Source organism: Notolabrus celidotus, chromosome 8, assembly GCF_009762535.1.
Source record: "Notolabrus celidotus isolate fNotCel1 chromosome 8, fNotCel1.pri, whole genome shotgun sequence".
In the NCBI taxonomy this organism is placed as follows: domain Eukaryota; kingdom Metazoa; phylum Chordata; class Actinopteri; order Labriformes; family Labridae; genus Notolabrus; species Notolabrus celidotus.
In genome coordinates, this window is record NC_048279.1 from 35,999,980 (window position 1) to 36,023,336 (window position 23,357).

The window sequence follows — 23,357 nt, forward strand, 5'->3', positions numbered from 1 at the left end:
CCACTCTATGTCAAATTATGAACAGAGACCCAACACCAAGACAGGATAGGACTCTGACCCCACCTTAATCCACCATGAGCATTGTTCCTCACAGTATTTAGCAAGTTACAGTGGCGAGGACAAACTTCCTTTAACAGGCAGAAACCTCAAGCAGAAACAGACTCATGACTCATAACTAAGAGCTGGTCCAAACCTGAGCCAGCTTTATCAAAAAGGAAAGGAAAGGTGAAAATAATCAGGTTGCAATCAACACTGGAGGGAAACACAAGGACAGGAAGTAAAGCTAAACACAGACACACTGGGGGCAAGAACTACAAAATAAAACAGGAAACACTAAAGACTAGAAACACACGAGAAAATAGACACAAGGAATACAAGAAGACATGGAACATGAATAAACAACAAGGATAACTCATAACCAACACAGAGGAGAATACAAGGAAACAAGACATGAAGAGGAACAAGATGACAACACAGGAAATACCAAACAGGGAGGAAACAAACTCACTATCCAAAATAACTCATGGCATGGACCGGCTTCAGACCAAACTTTGAACCTTTTCTGCAGCACCACAATTAAAGACATTAAAAATAAGAAAGATGTAAAAACATTATAAATCTAAAATTTCATGTGGACCAAAGTGAAAATAGAATATTCTTAGTGATACATCCTTCATGCATTACCAACAAATAAATTCTATAATTAAATCTAAGTTGCATAAAGGAGTGCCACTGGCTACAGAGAGAGGTATTGGTGATAAGCTGAGGGAAGTTGTTGCTAAAAGAGGATTGGTCTCAAATATATATAAACTAGTGAGCCTCTCCATAACTCAGAGTAACTCACCCACACAACTTTGCTGGGAGAAGGATATCGGAGGTTCTCTTTCCACAAGTAGCAGGCAAAGAATATGGAATACCTCCATAATATCAAAATGTGTACGTTATAGAGTTATTCAGATGAAAATCTTGCACAGGGTGTATATCACGCCTGTTAAATGCAACAAAATGAATTCCTCCCTTTCAGACAGACACTGGCATGGCTGCGGTAAAAGAGGCACCCTTGTGCATTGTCTATGGGAACGCCCTGCAATGAACTCCTTCTGGTCAGCTGGGACAAATGCCCTCACAGAGATCCTTCATGTTGTTGTTCCAAAATGTTTTTCATTCTGTGTATTAGCTGACAGAACAGAGGGGTTATCTGTGACACTGCTAAACGGAGAATTGTTTTGAATTGGAAGATTCAAACTCCAGCCTGTTTGAGTGTGTGCAGCTGGTTGGAAGAGTTAGTAGACCTTATCCGGACGGAACGAGCTGCTGCCACATCTCGATCAGGGATAAAGTGGACTGTGAGATACGGTTACATCCTTCTTGAACTCCTTACCAGAGTAAATTTGATATTACTTCCATGTTTGTTATGGTTATTTATAATCAACCATATCAACATGAATTTACACTTTACATGAACTTCAAGCATGCTTTAAGTATTTATTGATATTTATTTATTATTTGTTTGGTGTAGTCTTCTTTCTTTCATTTGTTTTGTGAGCGTGTGTGTATATACTGTAGGTAATGTATGTACATAATGTATGTTTAAGACTCATGTCCTGTTCATGTATGGAATAAAAATGTATATATATATAAATAAATTCCTGGAATATTCTGTTTGTTATTTTGTTATAAATGTTTGTACATAAATACATAAATAAATGATAGAAGAAGAGAAAGTGCTGGAGTGACGAGTCGGACTACGATGGACAAGACAAAAAAAAATGGCTGCATGTTATTTTACACCTTCTAAAATATTAACTAGAGGCACACAAGAGAGTCCCAGAAAGATAAATGTATAGTTTAACTTGATAAGGAGAATTTGATTGTGAGATATAATTCATTTTTACAACTACTACTATTTCTTTTATTTTATTTATTTCCATTTATTTTATATTTTTTTAGGTATTGTCTTTATTTTATTTTATAATTAAAAGTCTATATATTATATTTCTGGTTTTACCTGACCTCCTCACCAGCGGGTGGCGGTAACTCGTTCTTCTACCGTCATTGAAACAGAAGAAGAAGAAACGCTTCCGGGGCGCGCAGCTCTCCAACGTTGTGATTGTTTTCACTCTTTGTTGGATTTGTAGATTTCCAGCAGCATCATGTACGATCAGGACGAAGGTAAGAAGAGTTCCTGCCTTTAAAGAGACGGTATTATCTCTCAGGTTAATAAGAGTTCATTAAAAACACTGAGAACTAAACTTCTCTTCATCTGAGACCTGAGGCTAGCTGCTAGCTAAAGAAAGCTTCTGTAGGAGGATACCATCTCTCTTCTCTGGAAACTTCATCTTCAAAACACGTTTCATCACTTTAATGTTTCAGCTTCAGCAACAAACAGGCAACAAACATAAACATAATAATAACAAACACAAACCTCCACTGAACAGACAAATTAAAGGAGCTCACAATACCTCTGCGAGGCTTTCTGCTATCAGGCAGCTAACATGCTAATCCCTTAAAAAACAGCTTTAGAGAGAAAAACTTTAAATAAAGATTCAACTTAAAAAAATCAACTTTAAATAAAGATATTCAACTTAAAGATATTTAACTTTAAATAATGATATTAAACTTTAAATATAGATATTACACTTAAAGACATTAAACTTTATATAAAGATATTCAACTTTTAAAAAATCAACTTTAAATAAAGATATTCAACTTTGAAAGATATTAAACTTTAAATATAGATTTAACTTAAAAATATTAAACTTTAAAGATATTAAACTTAAAAAAAATCAACTTTAAACAAAGATATTAAACTTAAAGATATTAAACTTTGATTATATTATACTTGAGGTAAAGATGTTAAACTTTAAATAAAGATATTCAACTTTAGATAAACATATTCAACTTTACATAAAAATATTAAACTTTGAATAAAGAATAAGCTTAGAAATATAAAACTTTAAATAAAGATTCAACTTAAAGATATTAAACATTGAAAAAAGATATTAAACTTTGAATAAAGATTTAAACTTTTAACAAAGATATTAAACTTTAAATATATTGAACTTTAAAAAAAGATATTAAACTTTAAATAAAGATATTCAACTTTAAAGAAAGATTCAACTTTAAAGAAAGATTCAACTTAAAGATAATAAACTTTAGGTAAAGATATTCAAGATATATTTTAAATGTAAAATTTATCTTTATGTCAGTGATGACATCATGTTCGTTTGTTATTGATCAGTGATGACATCATGTTTATTTGTTATTGATCAGTGATGTAATGCTCACTTGTCACAGCCGAAAATCAATACGATGAGGACGAGGATGAGATCACTCCAGATCTGTGGCAGGAGGCCTGCTGGATTGTCATCAGGTAAGCTCACCTGGTTTACTTTCAAGACTTGCTTTAATTGCTTCCTGTTTCAGCTCTTATTTTGACGAGCCTGTCTTCTTCCTGTTTCAGCTCTTATTTTGACGAGCCTCTCTGCTTCCTGTTTCAGCTCTTATTTTGACGAGCCTCTCTGCTTCCTGTTTCAGCTCTTATTTTGACGAGTCTCTCTGCTTCCTGTTTCAGCTCTTACTTTGACGAGTCTCTCTGCTTCCTGTTTCAGCTCTTATTTTGACGAGCCTCTCTGCTTCCTGTTTCAGCTCTTATTTTGACGAGTCTCTCTGCTTCCTGTTTCAGCTCTTATTTTGACGAGCCTCTCTGCTTCCTGTTTCAGCTCTTATTTTGACGAGTCTCTCTGCTTCCTGTTTCAGCTCTTACTTTGACGAGTCTCTCTGCTTCCTGTTTCAGCTCTTATTTTGACGAGTCTCTCTGCGTCCTGTTTCAGCTCTTACTTTGACGAGTCTCTCTGCTTCCTGTTTCAGCTCTTATTTTGAAAAGTCTCTCTGCTTCCTGTTTCAGTTCTTATTTTGACGACCCTCTCTGCTTCCTGTTTCAGCTCTTCTTTTGAAAAGCCTCTCTGCTTCCTGTTTCAGCTCTTACTTTGACGAGTCTCTCTGCTTCCCGTTTCAGCTCTTATTTTGAAAAGCCTCTCTGCTTCCTGTTTCAGCTCTTATTTTGAAAAGCCTCTCTGCTTCCTGTTTCAGCTCTTACTTTGACGAGAAAGGTCTGGTGCGTCAGCAGCTGGACTCGTTCGATGAGTTCATTCAGATGTCCGTCCAGAGGATCGTGGAGGACGCTCCGCCCATCGACCTGCAGGCTGAAGCCCAGCACACCACGGGGGAGGTGGAAGAACCGGTGAGGAACCAATTGGACAGATCCTGACTAGGACCAGATCTGATAAAGGTCCTGGGACTGGATCTGGACCAACACCTAGTCCTGAATGGGGGGGTTATTTAGGGTCTGTGCTGGAGATTTCTAGCTTGAGATGATGAGAGCTCCTCTGACATCGTGACCTCTGTGTTTCAGCCGCGCTACCTGCTGAAGTTCGAGCAGATCTACCTGTCCAAGCCCACCCACTGGGAGAGAGACGGAGCCCCGTCCCCCATGATGCCCAACGAGGCCAGACTGCGAAACCTAACGTAAGTCTCACCTGCTTCTTCCTCCCGCCCGGCCTGTCGTCTGACCCGGCTTCTCCCATACCTCGTCTCACCTGTGGTGTCCTGTCCCCAGGTACTCGGCCCCCCTGTATGTTGACATCACGAAGACGATCATAAAGGAGGGCGAGGACCAGCTGCAGACGCAACACCAGAAGACCTTCATCGGTAAAATCCCCATCATGCTTCGCTCCACCTACTGTCTGCTGAGCGGGCTGACCGACAGAGACCTGTGTGAGCTCAATGAGTGTCCCCTCGACCCCGGAGGTTACTTCATCATCAACGGCTCTGAGAAGGTACACTGTGACATCACTGTGTGACATCACTGTGTCCTGTCCCTCCTGTCCCTCCTTACTCTCTTGTCCCCCCCCCCGTGCCTCCTATCCCTCCTGTCCCTCATGCTGCCCCTGTCCCCCGTCCCTCCTGTCTCCCCTCTCCCTCTTGTTCCTCCTGTCCCTCTTGAGCCCTGTCCCACTTGCCCCCCGTCCCCCTGTCCCTCCTGTCGCCCCTGTCCCCCCTGTCTCCTTTGTCCCTTCTGCCCCCATGCCCCCCCCCCCTGTCCCCCCTATCCCTCCTGCCTTCCTGTTCCCCCTGTCCCTCCTGTCTCCCCTGTCCCTCTTGACCCCCTGTCCCTCTTGCCCCTCCTGTCCCCCCCTGTCTCCTTTGTCCCTTCTGCCCCCCATGTCCCTCCTGTCTCCCCTGTCCCTCCTGCCCCCCAATGTCCCTCCTGTCTCCCCTGTCCCTCCTGCCCCCCAATGTCCCTTCTGCCCCCCATGTCCCTCCTGTCTCCCCTGTCCCCCCTACCCCCCATGTCCCTCCTGTCTCCCCTGTCCCTCCTGCCCCCCAATGTCCCTCCTGTCTCCCCTGTCCCTCCTGCCCCCCTGTCCCTCCTGTCCCCCCTATCCCTCCTGCCTTCCTGTTCCCCCTGTCCCTCCTGTCTCCCCTGTCCCCCCCTGGAACATGTGGTGTAAAAGCTGGGCTGTGGGTGTTTGTCCAGGTGAGACTAGTTAAGATAGTTACCTGCTGGTTACCTGCTGTCCTCAGGTTCTGATCGCTCAGGAGAAGATGGCCACCAACACTGTTTACGTGTTTGCCAAGAAGGACTCAAAGTACGCCTACACAGGAGAGTGCAGGTCCTGTTTGGAGAACTCGTCCCGCCCAACCAGCACCATCTGGGTCAGCATGATGGCCAGAGGAGGACAGGTGAGTCCACCTGGATAGTAACACACACACACACACACACTTACACTTACTTACCTCATTGATGATTAGGAGTGATCCATAGCCTCATTGATAAGGTTTTGTTTGTGTCCTCAGGGAGTGAAGAAGAGTGCGATCGGTCAGAGGATCGTGTCCACGCTGCCGTACATCAGACAGGAAGTCCCGATCATCATCGTGTTCAGGGCGCTGGGCTTCGTGTCGGACAGAGACATCCTGGAACACATCATCTACGACTTCGACGACCCCGAGATGATGGAGATGGTGATTATTGATTATTGGTCAGACTGTGTGTGTGTGTGTGTGTGTGTGTGTGTGTGTGTATATGTGTGTGTGTGGTAGCCCCGCTCACTGCCCTGTGAGGTCATCATTGATGTCCCCGTCTCCAGGTGAAGCCGTCTCTGGACGAGGCGTTCGTGATCCAGGAGCAGAACGTGGCGTTGAACTTCATCGGCTCGAGAGGAGCCAAACCCGGCGTGACGAAAGAGCGACGAATCAAATACGCCAAAGAAGTCCTGCAGAAAGAGATGCTGCCCCACGTGGGGGTCAGCGACTTCTGTGAGACCAAGAAGGCCTACTTCTTAGGGTGAGTGTACCTGACACACACCTGTAACAGTACCAGCACGAGAGCTAACAATAGAAGCACAATGTCGTCATTCAGGACACGTTCTTCATGCAGGTTCAAAGGTCATCGTTTCACAGCACCTTACATTTAATGATCAATATGAGGATGTGAGGGGTCTCTGCTGTCAGTCACATCCCTGAGTCATATCAGAGAGTCTCTGAGGGGTTTGTGGCCGACAATGACAACAAGGACAACAACAATGACAATAATGATAATGCTGGCAACAATGACAGTAACAACAACGCAACAATGACAACAACAACAACAACAACAATAACAACGACAATAACAACAAGTACAACAACAAAAAAAGGACAATGACAACAAAAATGTTGACAACAATAACGACAACAACGACAACAACAATGACAACAATGACAACAATAATAACGCTGACAAAGGCAACAACGACAATAACAATGCAACAATGACGACAATAACAATAACAACGACGATGAAGACTTTAATGACAACTACAACAACAACATCAAAAACGAGGACAACAATGACAAATAACGTCGACAACAACAACAATGACGACAACAATGTGGACAACAAAAACAGCAGGAATAACGACGATGACAACAATGACATTAACGACACTAACAATAACGATAACAACAATGACGACAGCGACCATAACAACAATAACGACGACAATAACAACCTCAGTCTGAGTTTAGGAGCTAAACGTCGCTATGTCTTGTAAACCTGCTGCCTGTTTCTCCTGCCTCATTGATGCATAACAATTAACATGTAAGAACTGTGTGTGTGTGTGTGTGTGTGTGTGTGTGTACAGGTACATGGTGCACAGGTTGCTGCTGGCCGCTCTCGGCAGACGGGAGCTTGACGACAGAGATCACTATGGCAACAAGAGGCTGGACCTTGCTGGGCCGTTATTGGCCTTCCTGTTCAGGGGGTGGGTCTTCTTTCACTCACTGTCATGACCTCTGACCTCCGGCATCACACACCTTTAACCATCAGTACTCGCAATTATTTTCATATGATCACACTTCATATAAACATGAGCTCTGTGTTCACAGCATGTTAAAGAACCTGTCTCTATGAACACATTAAAGCAGCTTCATATAAACATGAGCTCTGTGTTCACAGCATGTTAAAGAACCTGTCTCTATGAACACATTAAAGCAGCTTCATATAAACATGAACTCTGTGTTCACAGCATGTTAAAGAACCTGTCTCTATGAACACATTAAAGCAGCTTCATATAAACATGAACTCTGTGTTCACAGCATGTTAAAGAACCCGTCTCTATGAACACATTAAAGCAGCTTCATATAAACATGAGCTCTGTGTTCACAGCATGTTTAAGAACCTGTCTCTATGAACACATTAAAGCAGCTTCATATAAACATGAGCTCTGTGTTCACAGCATGTTTAAGAACCTGTCTCTATGAACACATTAAAGCAGCTTCATATAAACATGAACTCTGTGTTCACAGCATGTTAAAGAACCTGTCTCTATGAACACATTAAAGCAGCTTCATATAAACATGAACTCTGTGTTCACAGCATGTTTAAGAACCTGTCTCTATGAACACATTAAAGCAGCTTCATATAAACATGACCTCTGTGTTCACAGCATGTTAAAGAACCTGTCTCTATGAACACATTAAAGCAGCTTCATATAAACATGAACTCTGTGTTCACAGCATGTTAAAGAACCTGTCTCTATGAACACATTAAAGCAGCTTCATATAAACATGAACTCTGTGTTCACAGCATGTTAAAGAACCTGTCTCTATGAACACATTAAAGCAGCTTCACATAAACATGAGCTCTGTGTTCACAGCATGTTAAAGAACCTGTCTCTATGAACACATTAAAGCAGCTTCATATAAACATGAACTCTGTGTTCACAGCATGTTTAAGAACCTGTCTCTATGAACACGTTAAAGCAGCTTCATATAAACATGAACTCGGTGTTCACAGCATGTTTTAAGAACCTGTCTCTATGAACACATTAAAGCAGCTTCATATAAACATGAACTCTGTGTTCACAGCATGTTTAAGAACCTGTCTCTATGAACACATTAAAGCAGCTTCATATAAACATGAGCTCTGTGTTCACAGCATGTTAAAGAACCTGTCTCTATGAACACATTAAAGCAGCTTCATATAAACATGAGCTCTGTGTTCACAGCATGTTAAAGAACCCGTCTCTATGAACACATTAAAGCAGCTTCATATAAACATGAACTCTGTGTTCACAGCATGTTAAAGAACCTGTCTCTATGAACACATTAAAGCAGCTTCATATAAACATGAGCTCTGTGTTCACAGCATGTTAAAGAACCTGTCTCTATGAACACATTAAAGCAGCTTCATATAAACATGAGCTCTGTGTTCACAGCATGTTAAAGAACCTGTCTCTATGAACACATTAAAGCAGCTTCATATAAACATGAGCTCTGTGTTCACAGCATGTTAAAGAACCTGTCTCTATGAACACATTAAAGCAGCTTCATATAAACATGAACTCTGTGTTCACAGCATGTTTTAAGAACCTGTCTCTATGAACACGTTAAAGCAGCTTCATATAAACATGAACTCGGTGTTCACAGCATGTTTTAAGAACCTGTCTCTATGAACACATTAAAGCAGCTTCATATAAACATGAACTCTGTGTTCACAGCATGTTTAAGAACCTGTCTCTATGAACACATTAAAGCAGCTTCATATAAACATGAGCTCTGTGTTCACAGCATGTTAAAGAACCTGTCTCTATGAACACATTAAAGCAGCTTCATATAAACATGAACTCTGTGTTCACAGCATGTTAAAGAACCTGTCTCTATGAACACATTAAAGCAGCTTCACATAAACATGAGCTCTGTGTTCACAGCATGTTAAAGAACCTGTCTCTATGAACACATTAAAGCAGCTTCATATAAACATGAACTCTGTGTTCACAGCATGTTTTAAGAACCTGTCTCTATGAACACGTTAAAGCAGCTTCATATAAACATGAACTCGGTGTTCACAGCATGTTTTAAGAACCTGTCTCTATGAACACATTAAAGCAGCTTCATATAAACATGAACTCTGTGTTCACAGCATGTTTAAGAACCTGTCTCTATGAACACATTAAAGCAGCTTCATATAAACATGAACTCTGTGTTCACAGCATGTTAAAGAACCTGTCTCTATGAACACATTAAAGCAGCTTCATATAAACATGAACTCTGTGTTCACAGCATGTTAAAGAACCTGTCTCTATGAACACATTAAAGCAGCTTCATATAAACATGAACTCTGTGTTCACAGCATGTTAAAGAACCTGTCTCTATGAACACATTAAAGCAGCTTCATATAAACATGAGCTCTGTGTTCACAGCATGTTAAAGAACCCGTCTCTATGAACACATTAAAGCAGCTTCATATAAACATGAGCTCTGTGTTCACAGCATGTTAAAGAACCTGTCTCTATGAACACATTAAAGCAGCTTCATATAAACATGAACTCTGTGTTCACAGCATGTTAAAGAACCTGTCTCTATGAACACATTAAAGCAGCTTCATATAAACATGAGCTCTGTGTTCACAGCATGTTTAAGAACCTGTCTCTATGAACACATTAAAGCAGCTTCATATAAACATGAACTCTGTGTTCACAGCATGTTTTAAGAACCTGTCTCTATGAACACATTAAAGCAGCTTCATATAAACATGAACTCTGTGTTCACAGCATGTTTAAAGAACCTGTCTCTATGAACACATTAAAGCAGCTTCATATAAACATGAACTCTGTGTTCACAGCATGTTAAAGAACCTGTCTCTATGAACACATTAAAGCAGCTTCATATAAACATGAACTCTGTGTTCACAGCATGTTTTAAGAACCTGTCTCTATGAACACATTAAAGCAGCTTCATATAAACATGAACTCTGTGTTGACAGCATGTTAAAGAACCTGTCTCTATGAACACATTAAAGCAGCTTCATATAAACATGAACTCTGTGTTGACAGCATGTTAAAGAACCTGTCTCTATGAACACATTAATGCAGCTTCATATAAACATGAACTCTGTGTTCACAGCATGTTTAAGAACCTGTCTCTATGAACACATTAAAGCAGCTTCATATAAACATGAACTCTGTGTTCACAGCATGTTTTAAGAACCTGTCTCTATGAACACATTAAAGCAGCTTCATATAAACATGAACTCTGTGTTCACAGCATGTTTTAAGAACCTGTCTCTATGAACACATTAAAGCAGCTTCATATAAACATGAACTCTGTGTTCACAGCATGTTTAAAGAACCTGTCTCTATGAACACATTAAAGCAGCTTCATATAAACATGAACTCTGTGTTCACAGCATGTTTAAGAACCTGTCTCTATGAACACATTAAAGCAGCTTCATATAAACATGAACTCTGTGTTCACAGCATGTTTTAAGAACCTGTCTCTATGAACACATTAAAGCAGCTTCATATAAACATGAACTCTGTGTTCACAGCATGTTTAAGAACCTGTCTCTATGAACACATTAAAGCAGCTTCATATAAACATGAGCTCTGTGTTCACAGCATGTTAAAGAACCTGTCTCTATGAACACATTAAAGCAGCTTCATATAAACATGAGCTCTGTGTTCACAGCATGTTAAAGAACCTGTCTCTATGAACACATTAATGCAGCTTCATATAAACATGAACTCTGTGTTCACAGCATGTTTAAGAACCTGTCTCTATGAACACATTAAAGCAGCTTCATATAAACATGAGCTCTGTGTTCACAGCATGTTAAAGAACCTGTCTCTATGAACACATTAATGCAGCTTCATATAAACATGAACTCTGTGTTCACAGCATGTTTAAGAACCTGCTGAAGGAGATCAGGATTTACGCTCAGAAGTTCATCGATCGAGGGAAAGACTTCAACTTAGAGCTCGCCATCAAAACACGCATCATCTCTGACGGACTCAAGTACTCGCTCGCCACAGGGAACTGGGGGGATGTCAAGAAGGCTCACCAGGCCAGAGCCGGAGTGTCCCAGGTAAGACTCCTGCATAGAGGTGAGACGGTCTGAGCCTCATCAAACTGACGCGTCACTGAACTGGAGAACGTTAGAGAGCTGATTTATGTTTACGTCACATTAACACTTGAATATTTGTATATCTACTGACAGCTTGAAAACTCTCCGACTCCTCTGCTTTCAGGTGTTGAACCGTCTCACCTTTGCCTCCACCCTGTCTCACCTCCGTCGAGTCAACTCTCCCATCGGCAGGGACGGAAAACTGGCCAAACCCCGACAGCTACACAACACGCTGTGGGGGATGGTGTGTCCGGCCGAGACCCCTGAGGTACAAAATGGAAACAACTTTTGTTGAGCTGCTGACCCTCAGAGAGCCTCACAGTCTGCTGAATGATTCTTATCAGTCACTGATTATTGATTATTGACGTAGCTCTGCTGTGTTTCAGGGTCATGCTGTGGGTCTGGTGAAGAATCTCGCTCTCATGGCCTACATCTCCGTGGGTTCCCAGCCATCTCCCATCCTGGAGTTTCTGGAGGAGTGGAGCATGGAGAACCTGGAGGAGATCTCACCTGCAGCCATTGCAGAGTACGTGTCTGATTCATTATAAGATCTTACTTTATTGATCCGGTATTAAAGCAGGAGGAGACGTAGATTAGTATTAAATCATTGTAGTGGTTTCTCTGTCTTAATGATTGAAAGTGACCAGCAGGGGGCAGCAGAGCCTCATTTTGGACTGAAACGTAGAGTTAAACAGACCAACATCATCTGTCTGAAACTGAATCGGACTCTGTTTAACTCTATTTAGTTTAAATTATATTTCCTTTTTAATGTTTTAGTGCGACTAAGATCTTTGTGAACGGCTGCTGGGTCGGGATCCACAAAGACCCGGAACAGCTGATGAACACTCTGAGGAAACTCCGCAGACAGATGGACATCATCGTGTCTGAGGTATACACACAGCTTTTTCAGGGGTCCTGCAGAGCTCCTAGATGCATCAAAAATGTTCCTGTCCAAAGATTTATTTTGTGTACCTGAGAAGTGCCTGAGCTCAGGTGTCCTGTTGGTTTCAGGTGTCGATGATCAGAGACATCAGAGAGCGAGAGATCCGGATCTACACGGACGCAGGACGAATCTGTCGACCGCTGCTGATCGTCGAAAAACAAAAACTGCTGCTGAAAAGACGCCACATCGACCAGCTGAAGGAGCGCGAGTACAACAACTACAGGTGAGCAAGGGGACAGGTGAGACAGTGATAACAGCTACAGGTGAGGCCAGGGGACAGGTGAGGGACAGGTGAGACAGTGATAACAGGTACAGGTGAGGCCAGGGGACAGGTGAGGTACAGGTGAGCAAGGGGACAGGTGAGACAGTGATAACAGCTACAGGTGAGGCCAGGGGACAGGTGAGGTACAGGTGAGCAAGGGGACAGGTGAGGTACAGGTGAGCAAGGGGACAGGTGAGGGACAGGTGAGCAAGGGGACAGGTGAGACAGTGATAACAGCTACAGGTGAGGGACAGGTGAGACAGTGATAACAACTACAGGTGAGGCGAGGGGACAGGTGAGGTACAGGTGAGCAAGGGGACAGGTGAGACAGTGATAACAGCTACAGGTGAGGCAAGGGGACAGGTGAGGTACAGGTGAGGCAAGGGGACAGGGGAGACAGTGATAACAGCTACAGGTGAGGCAAGGGGACAGATGAGACCAGGGGACAGGTGAGACAGTGATAACAGCTACAGGTGAGGCAAGGGGACAGGTGAGACCAGGGGACAGGTGAGACAGTGATAACAAATACAGGTGAGGCAAGGGGACAGGTGAGGTACAGGTGAGGCAAGGGGACAGGTGAGGTACAGGTGAGGCAAGGGGACAGGGGAGACAGTGATAACAGCTACAGGTGAGGCGAGGGGACAGGTGAGGTACAGGCACCGGTTACACAAAGTAAAAACAACCTCAGGTGTGTCCTAGATGTTGAACAGGTACAGGTGAGATGGAGAATAGCAAGCTTCCATTCTAACACGTATTCCTGAGTAACAGGAAGGGGAGGGGCCTAATGGCCGGAGGGAAAGGGCGGGGCTTAGTTGCGAACGTGTCTCCAGTAAAATCGTCCTTTGTCTTCAGCTGGCAGGACCTGGTGGCGAGCGGCGTGGTCGAGTACATCGACACTCTGGAGGAGGAGACGGTGATGCTGGCCATGACACCTGATGACCTGCAGGAAAAGGGCGTGGCCTACTGCTCCACCTACACTCACTGCGAGATCCACCCGTCAATGATCCTGGGAGTGTGTGCGTCCATCATCCCCTTCCCTGACCACAACCAGGTACGAACACACAGAGACGTCTGACGGCAACACACACATAAAGACCTTTCTGTACCATTCTACATCCACACACTCCTGTACACACACCTGTACACACACCTGTTCACACCTGTACACACCTGTTGTATGTCAGTCTCCCAGGAACACGTATCAGTCCGCTATGGGGAAACAGGCCATGGGCGTCTACATCACAAACTTCCATGTTCGAATGGACACGCTGGCTCACGTGTTGTACTACCCTCAAAAACCGCTCGTCACCACGCGATCCATGGAGTACCTGCGCTTCAGAGAGCTGCCAGCAGGTAACTCACACCTGGACACACTGATTGCTCTGACATGTAACGGCTATAAACTGTAGCTCACCTGTTGTCCGGTGTGTTTCAGGGTTTAGTTGACCCTGCTCGTTGTCTGTAAGGCAGCCTCACCTCTTAACGGACCTTTTGTTTTTCAGGTATTAACTCCATCGTAGCGATTGCCTCGTACACCGGCTACAACCAGGAGGACTCGGTGATCATGAACAGATCAGCCGTCGACCGAGGGTTCTTCAGGTAAGATAAGATGCTCCTTTATTCGTCCCACAACGGGGAAATTCATGGAGTTACAGCAGCAAACAAGAAGGTGTACAGAAGAAGAAGACCAAGTGACCATGACAACGTTGTTATTTATAGATACTAGAGTTATTATCTGAGGGGCTCAGTGTTAGCTTGGTCTCTACCTGCAGCAGGTGTGCTTTATGAACCAGCTCTCCTCACCTCCATGCATCTGTCTCATCTTCATTGAGGATTTTTACCCCCCGGTGTGCGTTAGTGACAAAGACACAACCGGGGGACGTCTGTTTAATATTTGAGGTTTGACGTTGTTGCTGCCATCACTGTAAAAAGCTCAAAAAAGTGAAAATTTTGCCCCTGACATGAAAAAATGTGAAAAAGTGAAACTTTGACAATAACATGACAAAATGTGACAAAGTGAAAATTTTGACAATAACATGAAAAAACATGAAAAAGTGAAAATTTTGCCCCTGACATGAAAAAACATGAAAAAGTGAAAATTTTGACAATAACATGACAAAACATGAAAAAGTGAAAATTTTGACAATAACATGAAAAAACATGAAAAAGTGAAAATTTTGCCCCTGACATGAAAAACATGAAAAAGTGAAAATTTTGCCCCTGACATGAAAAAATATGAAAAAGTGAAAATTTTGACAATAACATGAAAAAACATGAAAAAGTGAAACTTTTGACAATAACATGAAAAACATGAAAAAGTGAAAATTTTGACAATAACATGACAAAATGTGAAAAAGTCAAAATTTTGACAATAACATGACAAAACATGAAAAAGTGAAAATTTTGACAATAACATGAAAAAACATGAAAAAGTGAAAATTTTGCCCCTGACATGAAAAAACATGAAAGTGAAATTTTTAGTCAGTGTTAGCTTGGTCTCTACCTGCAGCAGGTGTGCTTTATGAACCAGCTCTCCTCACCTCCATGCATCTGTCTCATCTTCATTGAGGATTTTTACCCCCCGGTGTGCGTTAGTGACAAAGACAAAACCGGGGACGTCTGTTTAATATTTGATGTTTGACGTTGTTGCTGCCATCACTGTAAAAAGCTGAAAAAAGTGAAAATTTTGACCCTGACATGAAAAAACATGAAAAAGTGAAAATTTTGACCCTGACATGAAAAAATGTGAAAAAGTGAAAATTTTGACCATAACATGAAAAAACATGAAAAAGTGAAAATTTTGACCATAACATGAAAAAACATGAAAAAGTGAAAATTTTGCCCCGGACATGAAAAAATGTGAAAAAGTGAAAATTTTGACAATAACATGACAAAATGTGAAAAAGTGAAAATTTTGCCCTTAACATGAAAAAACATGAAAAAGTGAAAATTTTGACAATAATATGAAAAAACATGAAAAAGTGAAAATTTTGCCTCTGACATGAAAAAACATGAAAAAGTGAAAATTTTGCCTCTGACCTGAAAAAATATGAAAAAGTGAAAATTTTGACAATAACATGAAAAAACATGAAAAAGTGAAACTTTTGACAAAAACATGAAAAACATGAAAAAGTGAAAATTTTGACAATAACATGACAAAATGTGAAAAAGTGAAAATTTTGACAATAACATGACAAAACATGAAAAAGTGAAAATTTTGACCGTAACATGAAAAAAAGTGAAAATTTTGCCCCTGACATGAAAAAATATGAAAAAGTGAAAATTTTGACAATAACATGAAAAAACATGAAAAAGTGAAACTTTTGACAATAACATGAAAAACATGAAAAAGTGAAAATTTTGCCTCTGACATGAAAAAACATGAAAAGTGAAAATTTTGCCCCTGACATGAAAAAAACATGAAAAAGTGAAAATTTTGACCATAACATGAAAAAACATGAATAAGTGAAAATTTTGACCATAACATGAAAAATCATGGAAAAGTGAAAATTTTGCCCCTGACCTCAAAAAACATGAAAAAGTGAAAGTTTTGCCACTGACATGAAAAAACATGAAAAATAGAAAATTTTGCAACCGACATGAAAAAACATGAAAGTGAAATTTTTAGTCAGTGTTAGCTTGGTCTCTACCTGCAGCAGGTGTGCTTTATGAACCAGCTCTCCTCACCTCCATGCATCTGTCTCATCTTCATTGAGGATTTTTACCCCCCGGTGTGCGTTAGTGACAAAGACACAACCGGGGGACGTCTGTTTAATATTTGATGTTTGACGTTGTTGCCGTGGTTACCGTCTACAGCTTGATTTAATCCAGTTTGGTGAAACATCAGACACATTTAGAAAGTTTGGATCAACTCCTCGTCATCAAAGATGCAGATGCATTTCAGAGTGCCGTGAACTGACTGTCCAGTGCATCTGTCACTGCAGGTGCATTCAAGGATCATCGTAAATGTGCAATACAGTCCTTTCATGGCATTTTTCTGTGAATCAAGAGAATGAAAATACAGTCACAGTGGTCACATGAAGAATGTTTTCTAAGAACTACTGTAATTTAGTGTATTTACTCGCCCCTGAGGTGTTATTGGGGAAAAAGCTTTAAAAAAACTGCCTCACCTGATAGTTGGTGTGTCATGTGACCCAGTAGGTAGCGATGTTACCTGTCTGTGTTTGATCAGTTCTGTGTGTGTTCTGCAGGTCTGTGTTCTATCGCTCGTACAAAGAGCAGGAGTCAAAGAAAGGATTTGATCAGGAGGAGATCTTTGAGAAGCCGACACGTGAAACCTGTCAAGGTGAGAGCCGGTCATTCAAACTGAAAGGTGTACCTTACGTGGATTATGAGGAACCAGTTTCAGTAGTTCACAAATGAAAATGAAAATGTGTCCCAGGTATGAGACACGCTATCTACGACAAGCTGGATGACGACGGGCTCATAGCGCCCGGCGTTCGAGTCTCCGGCGAGGACGTGATCATCGGGAAGACGGTGACGCTTCCAGAGAACGACGACGAGTTGGACAGCACCAACCGCCGCTACACCAAGAGAGACTGCAGCACCTTCCTGAGAACCAGCGAGACCGGTATCGTGGACCAGGTGATGGTGACGCTGAACCAGGAGGGGTACAAGTTCTGCAAAATCAGGGTGAGATGATGCCACGATCACGAGACTGTGTCTACATGTGACACACCTGAAACACCTGACACACCTGAAACACCTGACCCACCTGAAACACCTGACACACCTGACCCACCTGAAACACCTGAAACACCTGACACACCTGAAACACCTGAAACACCTGAAACACCTGACCCACCTGACACACCTGAAACACCTGACACACCTGAAACACCTGACCCACCTGACACACCTGACACGCCTGAAACACCTGAAACACCTGAAACACCTGACACGCCTGAAACACCTGACACGCCTGAAACACCTGAAACACCTGAAACACCTGACACGCCTGAAACACCTGAAACACCTGACACACCTGAATCACCTGACACACCTGACACACCTGACACACCTGAAACACCTGAAACACCTGAAACGCCTGACACGCCTGAAACACCTGAAACACCTGAAACACCTGAAACACCTGACCCACCTGACACACCTGAAACACCTGACACACCTGAAACACCTGAAACACCTGACACGCCTGAAACACCTGACACACCTGACACACCTGAATCACCTGACACACCTGACACACCTGAAACACCATGGAACGCCTGAAACACCTGAAACACCTGAATCACCTGACACACCTGACACACCTGAAACACCATGGAACGCCTGAAACACCTGACACGCCTGAAACACCTGAAACACCTGACACACCTGAATCACCTGACACACCTGACACACCTGACACACCTGAAACACCTGAAACACCTGAAACGCCTGACACGCCTGAAACACCTGAAACACCTGAAACACCTGAAACACCTGACCCACCTGACACACCTGAAACACCTGACACACCTGAAACACCTGAAACACCTGACACGCCTGAAACACCTGACACACCTGACACACCTGAATCACCTGACACACCTGACACACCTGAAACACCATGGAACGCCTGAAACACCTGAAACACCTGAAACACCTGACACACCTGACACACCTGAGTCATCTCAGAGAGGAAGACGTGTGTTATATGAACTTCCTGTTTGCTCTCAGGTTCGCTCCGTCAGGATTCCACAGATCGGAGACAAGTTCGCCAGCCGACACGGACAGAAAGGAACCTGCGGAATACAGTACAGACAGGAGGTAAACAAAGTAAACAACACCATGTAAACAACAGGAGGTAAACAAAGTAAACGAAAGGGTGTAAACAAGGTAAACAACAGGGTGTAAACAAAGTAAACAACATGTAAACAACAGGAGGTAAACAAAGTAAACGAGAGGGTGTAAACAAACTAAACAACAATATGTAAACAACAGGAGGTAAACAAAGTAAACAAGAGGGTGTAAACAAGGTAAACAACAGGGTGTAAACAACAGGAGGTAAACAAAGTAAACAACAGGGTGTAAACAAAGTAAACAACAGGAGGTAAACAAAGTAAACAAGAGGGTGTAAACAAGGTAAACAACACCATGTAAACAACAGGAGGTAAACAAAGTAAACAACAGGAGGTAAACAAAGTAAACAAGAGGGTGTAAACAAGGTAAACAACACCATGTAAACAACAGGAGGTAAACAAAGTAAACAAGAGGGTGTAAACAAAGTAAACAACATGTAAACAACAGGAGGTAAACAAAGTAAACAAGAGGGTGTAAACAAGGTAAACAACAGGATGTAAAGAAAGTAAACAACACCATGTAAACAATGTAAACAGGGTGTTAACAAGGTAAACAACACCATGAAAATAAAGAGAAACACGGAGGTACACTTGGTAAACAATGACAAACATCAGAAACAGTCAGTAAGTTTGGTGTGACATCAGATACAGTTAGTTTGATCAGACATCAGAAACAGTCAGTAAGTTTGATTAGACATAAGAAACAGTCAGTTTGATCAGACATCAGAAACAGTCAGTAAGTTTGGTGTGACATCAGATAGTTAGTTTGATCAGTCATCAGAAACAGTCAGTAAGTTTGATCAGACATCAGAAACAGTCGGTAAGTTTGGTCAGACATCAGAAACAGTCAGTAAGTTTGATCAGACATCAGAAACAGTCGGTAAGTTTGGTCAGACATCAGAAACAGTCAGTAAGTTTGATCAGACATCAGAAACAGTCAGTTTGATCAGACATCAGAAACAGTGAGTAAGTTTGATCAGTCATCAGAAACAGTCAGTAAGTTTGATCAGACATCAGAAACAGTCTGTAAGTTTGATCAGACATCAGAAACAGTCAGTAAGTTTGATCAGACATCAGAAACAGTAAGTTTGATCAGACATCAGAAACAGTCAGTAAGTTTGTTCAGACATCAGAAACAGTCAGTAAGTTTGATCAGACATCAGAAACAGTAAGTGATCAGACATCAGAAACAGTCAGTAAGTTTGATCAGACATCAGAAAAAGTCAGTTTGATCAGACATCAGAAACAGTCGGTAAGTTTGATCAGCCATCAGAACAGTCGGTAAGTTTGATCAGACATCAGAAACAGTCATTTTGATCAGACATCAGAAACAGTCGGAAAGTTTGATCAGACATCAGAAACAGTCAGTAAGTTTGATCAGACATCAGAAACAGTCAGTAAGTTTGATCAGACATCAGAAACAGTCGGTAAGTTTGATCAGACATCAGAAACAGTCAGTAAGTTTGATCAGACATCAGAAACAGTCAGTAAGTTTGATCAGACATCAGAAACAGTCGGTAAGTTTGCTCAGCCATCAGAAACAGTCATTTTGATCAGACATCAGAAACAGTCAGTAAGTTTGATCAGACATCAGAAACAGTCGGTAAGTTTGATCAGACATAAGAAACAGTCAGTAAGTTTGATCAGTCATCAGAAACAGTCAGCAAGTTTGATCAGACATCAGAAACAGTCAGTAAGTTTGATCAGACATCAGAAACAGTCGGTAAGTTTGATCAGACATCAGAAACAGTCGGTAAGTTTGATCAGACATCAGAAACAGTCAGTAAGTTTGATCAGACATCAGAAACAGTCAGTAACTGTGTTCTTGTTGCAGGACATGCCCTTCACCTGTGAGGGAATCACACCTGACATCATCATCAACCCTCACGCCATCCCGTCCAGAATGACAGTCGGCCATTTGATCGAGTGTCTGCAGGGCAAGGTGACTTCCTGTTTTATACACTGTCTATCAATGAAGAGGCAGAATCAAATATGAGGCTGTAATAATCAGAACGACTGAGAGGTTATCATTTTGATGTGACACGTGTTCATCAGCTGAGAGTTCAAACCTCGTCTCGGTCTGAGACTTTCTATTCAGGGGTTTTAACACCCTTCCTGTTGACTCGCAGGTTTGTTGTTAAAAGATAATTGTTTGTTTGTTTGTTTCAGGTTTCTGCAAACAAAGGTGAGATCGGCGACGCCACGCCGTTCAACGACGCTGTTAACGTGCAAAAGGTGTCGAACCTTCTGTCAGAGTACGGATACCACCTGAGAGGAAATGAGGTCACTATCTTCTTCTCCTTTATCTTCTGTCACTAGTGTGTTATTGATCAGGTGTTTAACTGATTATTGGTTCTTGATCAGGTGTTGTATAACGGGTTCACGGGGAGGAAGCTGACGTCTCAGATCTTCATCGGGCCCACATATTATCAGCGACTGAAGCACATGGTGGACGATAAGATCCACTCGAGGGCCCGGGGCCCCGTCCAGATCCTCAACAGACAGCCTATGGAGGGACGATCACGGTAAGCCAGGCACCTGTCTGAATAACCTACCTCACCTGAGACCTACTGTGATCTGTCTGACTCACCTGAGACCTACTGTGATCTGTCTGACTCACCTGAGACCTACTGTGACCTGTCTGACTCACCTGAGACCTACTGTGACCTGTCTGACTCACCTGAGACCTACTGTGACCTGTCTGACTCACCTGAGACCTACTGTGACCTGTCTGACTCACCTGAGACCTACTGTGATCTGTCTGACTCACCTGAGACCTACTGTGATCTGTCTGACTCACCTGAGACCTACTGTGATCTGTCTGACTCACCTGAGACCTACTGTGATCTGTCTGACTCACCTGAGACCTACTGTGATCTGTCTGACTCACCTGAGACCTACTGTGACCTGTCTGACTCACCTGTGACCTACTGTGACCTGTCTGACTCACCTGAGACCTACTGTGACCTGTCTGACCCACCTGTGACCTACTGTGACCTGTCTGACTCACCTGAGACCTACTGTGATCTGTCTGACTCACCTGAGACCTACTGTGATCTGTCTGACTCACCTGAGACCTACTGTGACCTGTCTGACTCACCTGAGACCTACTGTGATCTGTCTGACTCACCTGAGACCTACTGTGACCTGTCTGACCCACCTGTGACCTACTGTGACCTGTCTGACTCACCTGAGACCTACTGTGATCTGTCTGACTCACCTGAGACCTACTGTGATCTGTCTGACTCACCTGAGACCTACTGTGATCTGTCTGACTCACCTGAGACCTACTGTGATCTGTCTGACTCACCTGAGACCTACTGTGATCTGTCTGACTCACCTGAGACCTACTGTGATCTGTCTGACTCACCTGTGACCTGTCTGACTCACCTGTGATCTGTCTGACTCACCTGTTACCCGTCTGTGTGTCAGTGATGGAGGTCTGCGATTCGGAGAGATGGAGCGTGATTGTCAGATTGCTCACGGAGCGGCTCAGTTCCTGAGAGAGCGTCTGTTCGAGGCGTCTGACCCGTATCAGGTACACGTGTGTAACCTGTGTGGACTGATGGCCATCGCCAACACTCGCACACACACCTACGAGTGTCGGGGCTGCCGCAACAAGACACAGGTAACTACTGTCAACGAGTTATTAACACAACACACAAGGTGCATTTGGACCAAGAGTCCCGGGGTCTTTCAGCCCCCAGAACTACTTTACCCTGAACTAAAAGGTTCCTGGTCCCCCATTGTTGTCTGCGTTTTGACCATGGGCTGAAGTCCCGGGTAGATTGTGCAAATCCGGCCAGTGATGTATGAAGGAAAAAGAAGTAACTGCACTACACCTTCAGACCAGTAGAGGGCAGTAACACAAAGAGGAATGCCATTCATCACAGATGACACCAATCCTTTTGAACTCAAAAAGCCGTGATCGCAGAGATGGGCCGGTGTTTTGGTTTAAACAGCGACCCTGTTAACTGGAGACTCTCAGCCGGATGCATCCCTCATAAACGTCTTTAGACCATCATTAAATATCTGATGAGGATATTTTGAAATCTTAATAAAAACTAAACTAGTTTGCATTTCCAGGAACTCCCTCTGTGTTTCAACAGCTGTGTAAACTCCACAAACACTGACACGTTCAGCTGAAGGTCTCCAGTTTACAGGGTCACTTTTAAAACCGGAACACCGGGAGGAGAGACGCATTCACGGTGGGCTGAGAGAAGACTACTGTTACAAGCTGCTAAATCAAGAGAATCACAGCTTCTTCTTTTGAAAAGTACACACACATACAAAAAAGATAGAACAAATAAAAACTAGGGGGGAGATTATCTACCCCTGAACTAAATTTAGACCCTGGGTCCACCAGTTGAAATGCACGTAGTTCAGGGGTAAAGTTCCTCTGGTCGAAAAACACCTACAGGTAACTACTGTCAACACAACTCCACATAACTAAACCTTCTCTCTCTCTCTCTCTCTCTCTCTCTCTCTCTCTCTCTCTCTCTCTCTCTCTCTCTCTCTCTCTCTCTCTCTCTCTCTCTCTCTCTCCACCTCTCTCAGATATCTCTCGTCCGGATGCCGTACGCCTGTAAGCTCCTCTTCCAGGAGTTGATGTCCATGAGCATTGCTCCACGTATGATGACATCATAGTGTCTCAGCCAATCAGAAGCCTCTCTGCAGGCTGACTTCAACACCACCCAGAAGTTTCATGTTTTTAGTTTTAATGTTTAGTTTTTTGTAAAAGTGGAATAAATCTGATTTACTTCGTCTGCCTTTTGGTCCAATGTTTCTTTCTTTCCTTCTTTCTTATTGGTTCCTAAACATCATGTGACTCATCCAGCAGGTCATAGGTCAAACATACTATATACTATACTATATATATAA

At 42.7% G+C, this 23,357-nt stretch overlaps 1 protein-coding gene across 1 annotated transcript; it reads left to right on the forward strand.

The window, feature by feature from the left end:
• The first annotated feature begins 2,040 nt into the window (after nt 1-2,040).
• polr2b (polymerase (RNA) II (DNA directed) polypeptide B) lies at nt 2,041-23,244 on the forward strand. The gene is made up of 25 exons (XM_034689911.1): nt 2,041-2,172; nt 3,298-3,373; nt 4,093-4,243; nt 4,415-4,527; nt 4,619-4,838; nt 5,587-5,745; nt 5,860-6,024; nt 6,150-6,346; nt 7,185-7,304; nt 11,221-11,407; nt 11,571-11,714; nt 11,833-11,972; nt 12,224-12,335; nt 12,458-12,612; nt 13,504-13,702; nt 13,836-14,004; nt 14,154-14,250; nt 16,863-16,957; nt 17,054-17,304; nt 18,355-18,444; nt 20,311-20,418; nt 20,646-20,759; nt 20,841-21,001; nt 21,909-22,104; nt 23,034-23,244. The coding sequence occupies exons 1-25, from the start codon at nt 2,154-2,156 to the stop codon at nt 23,121-23,123; spliced, it is 3,528 nt and encodes a 1,175-aa protein (XP_034545802.1). The 5' UTR covers nt 2,041-2,153; the 3' UTR covers nt 23,124-23,244.
• The last annotated feature ends 113 nt before the right edge of the window (nt 23,245-23,357 follow it).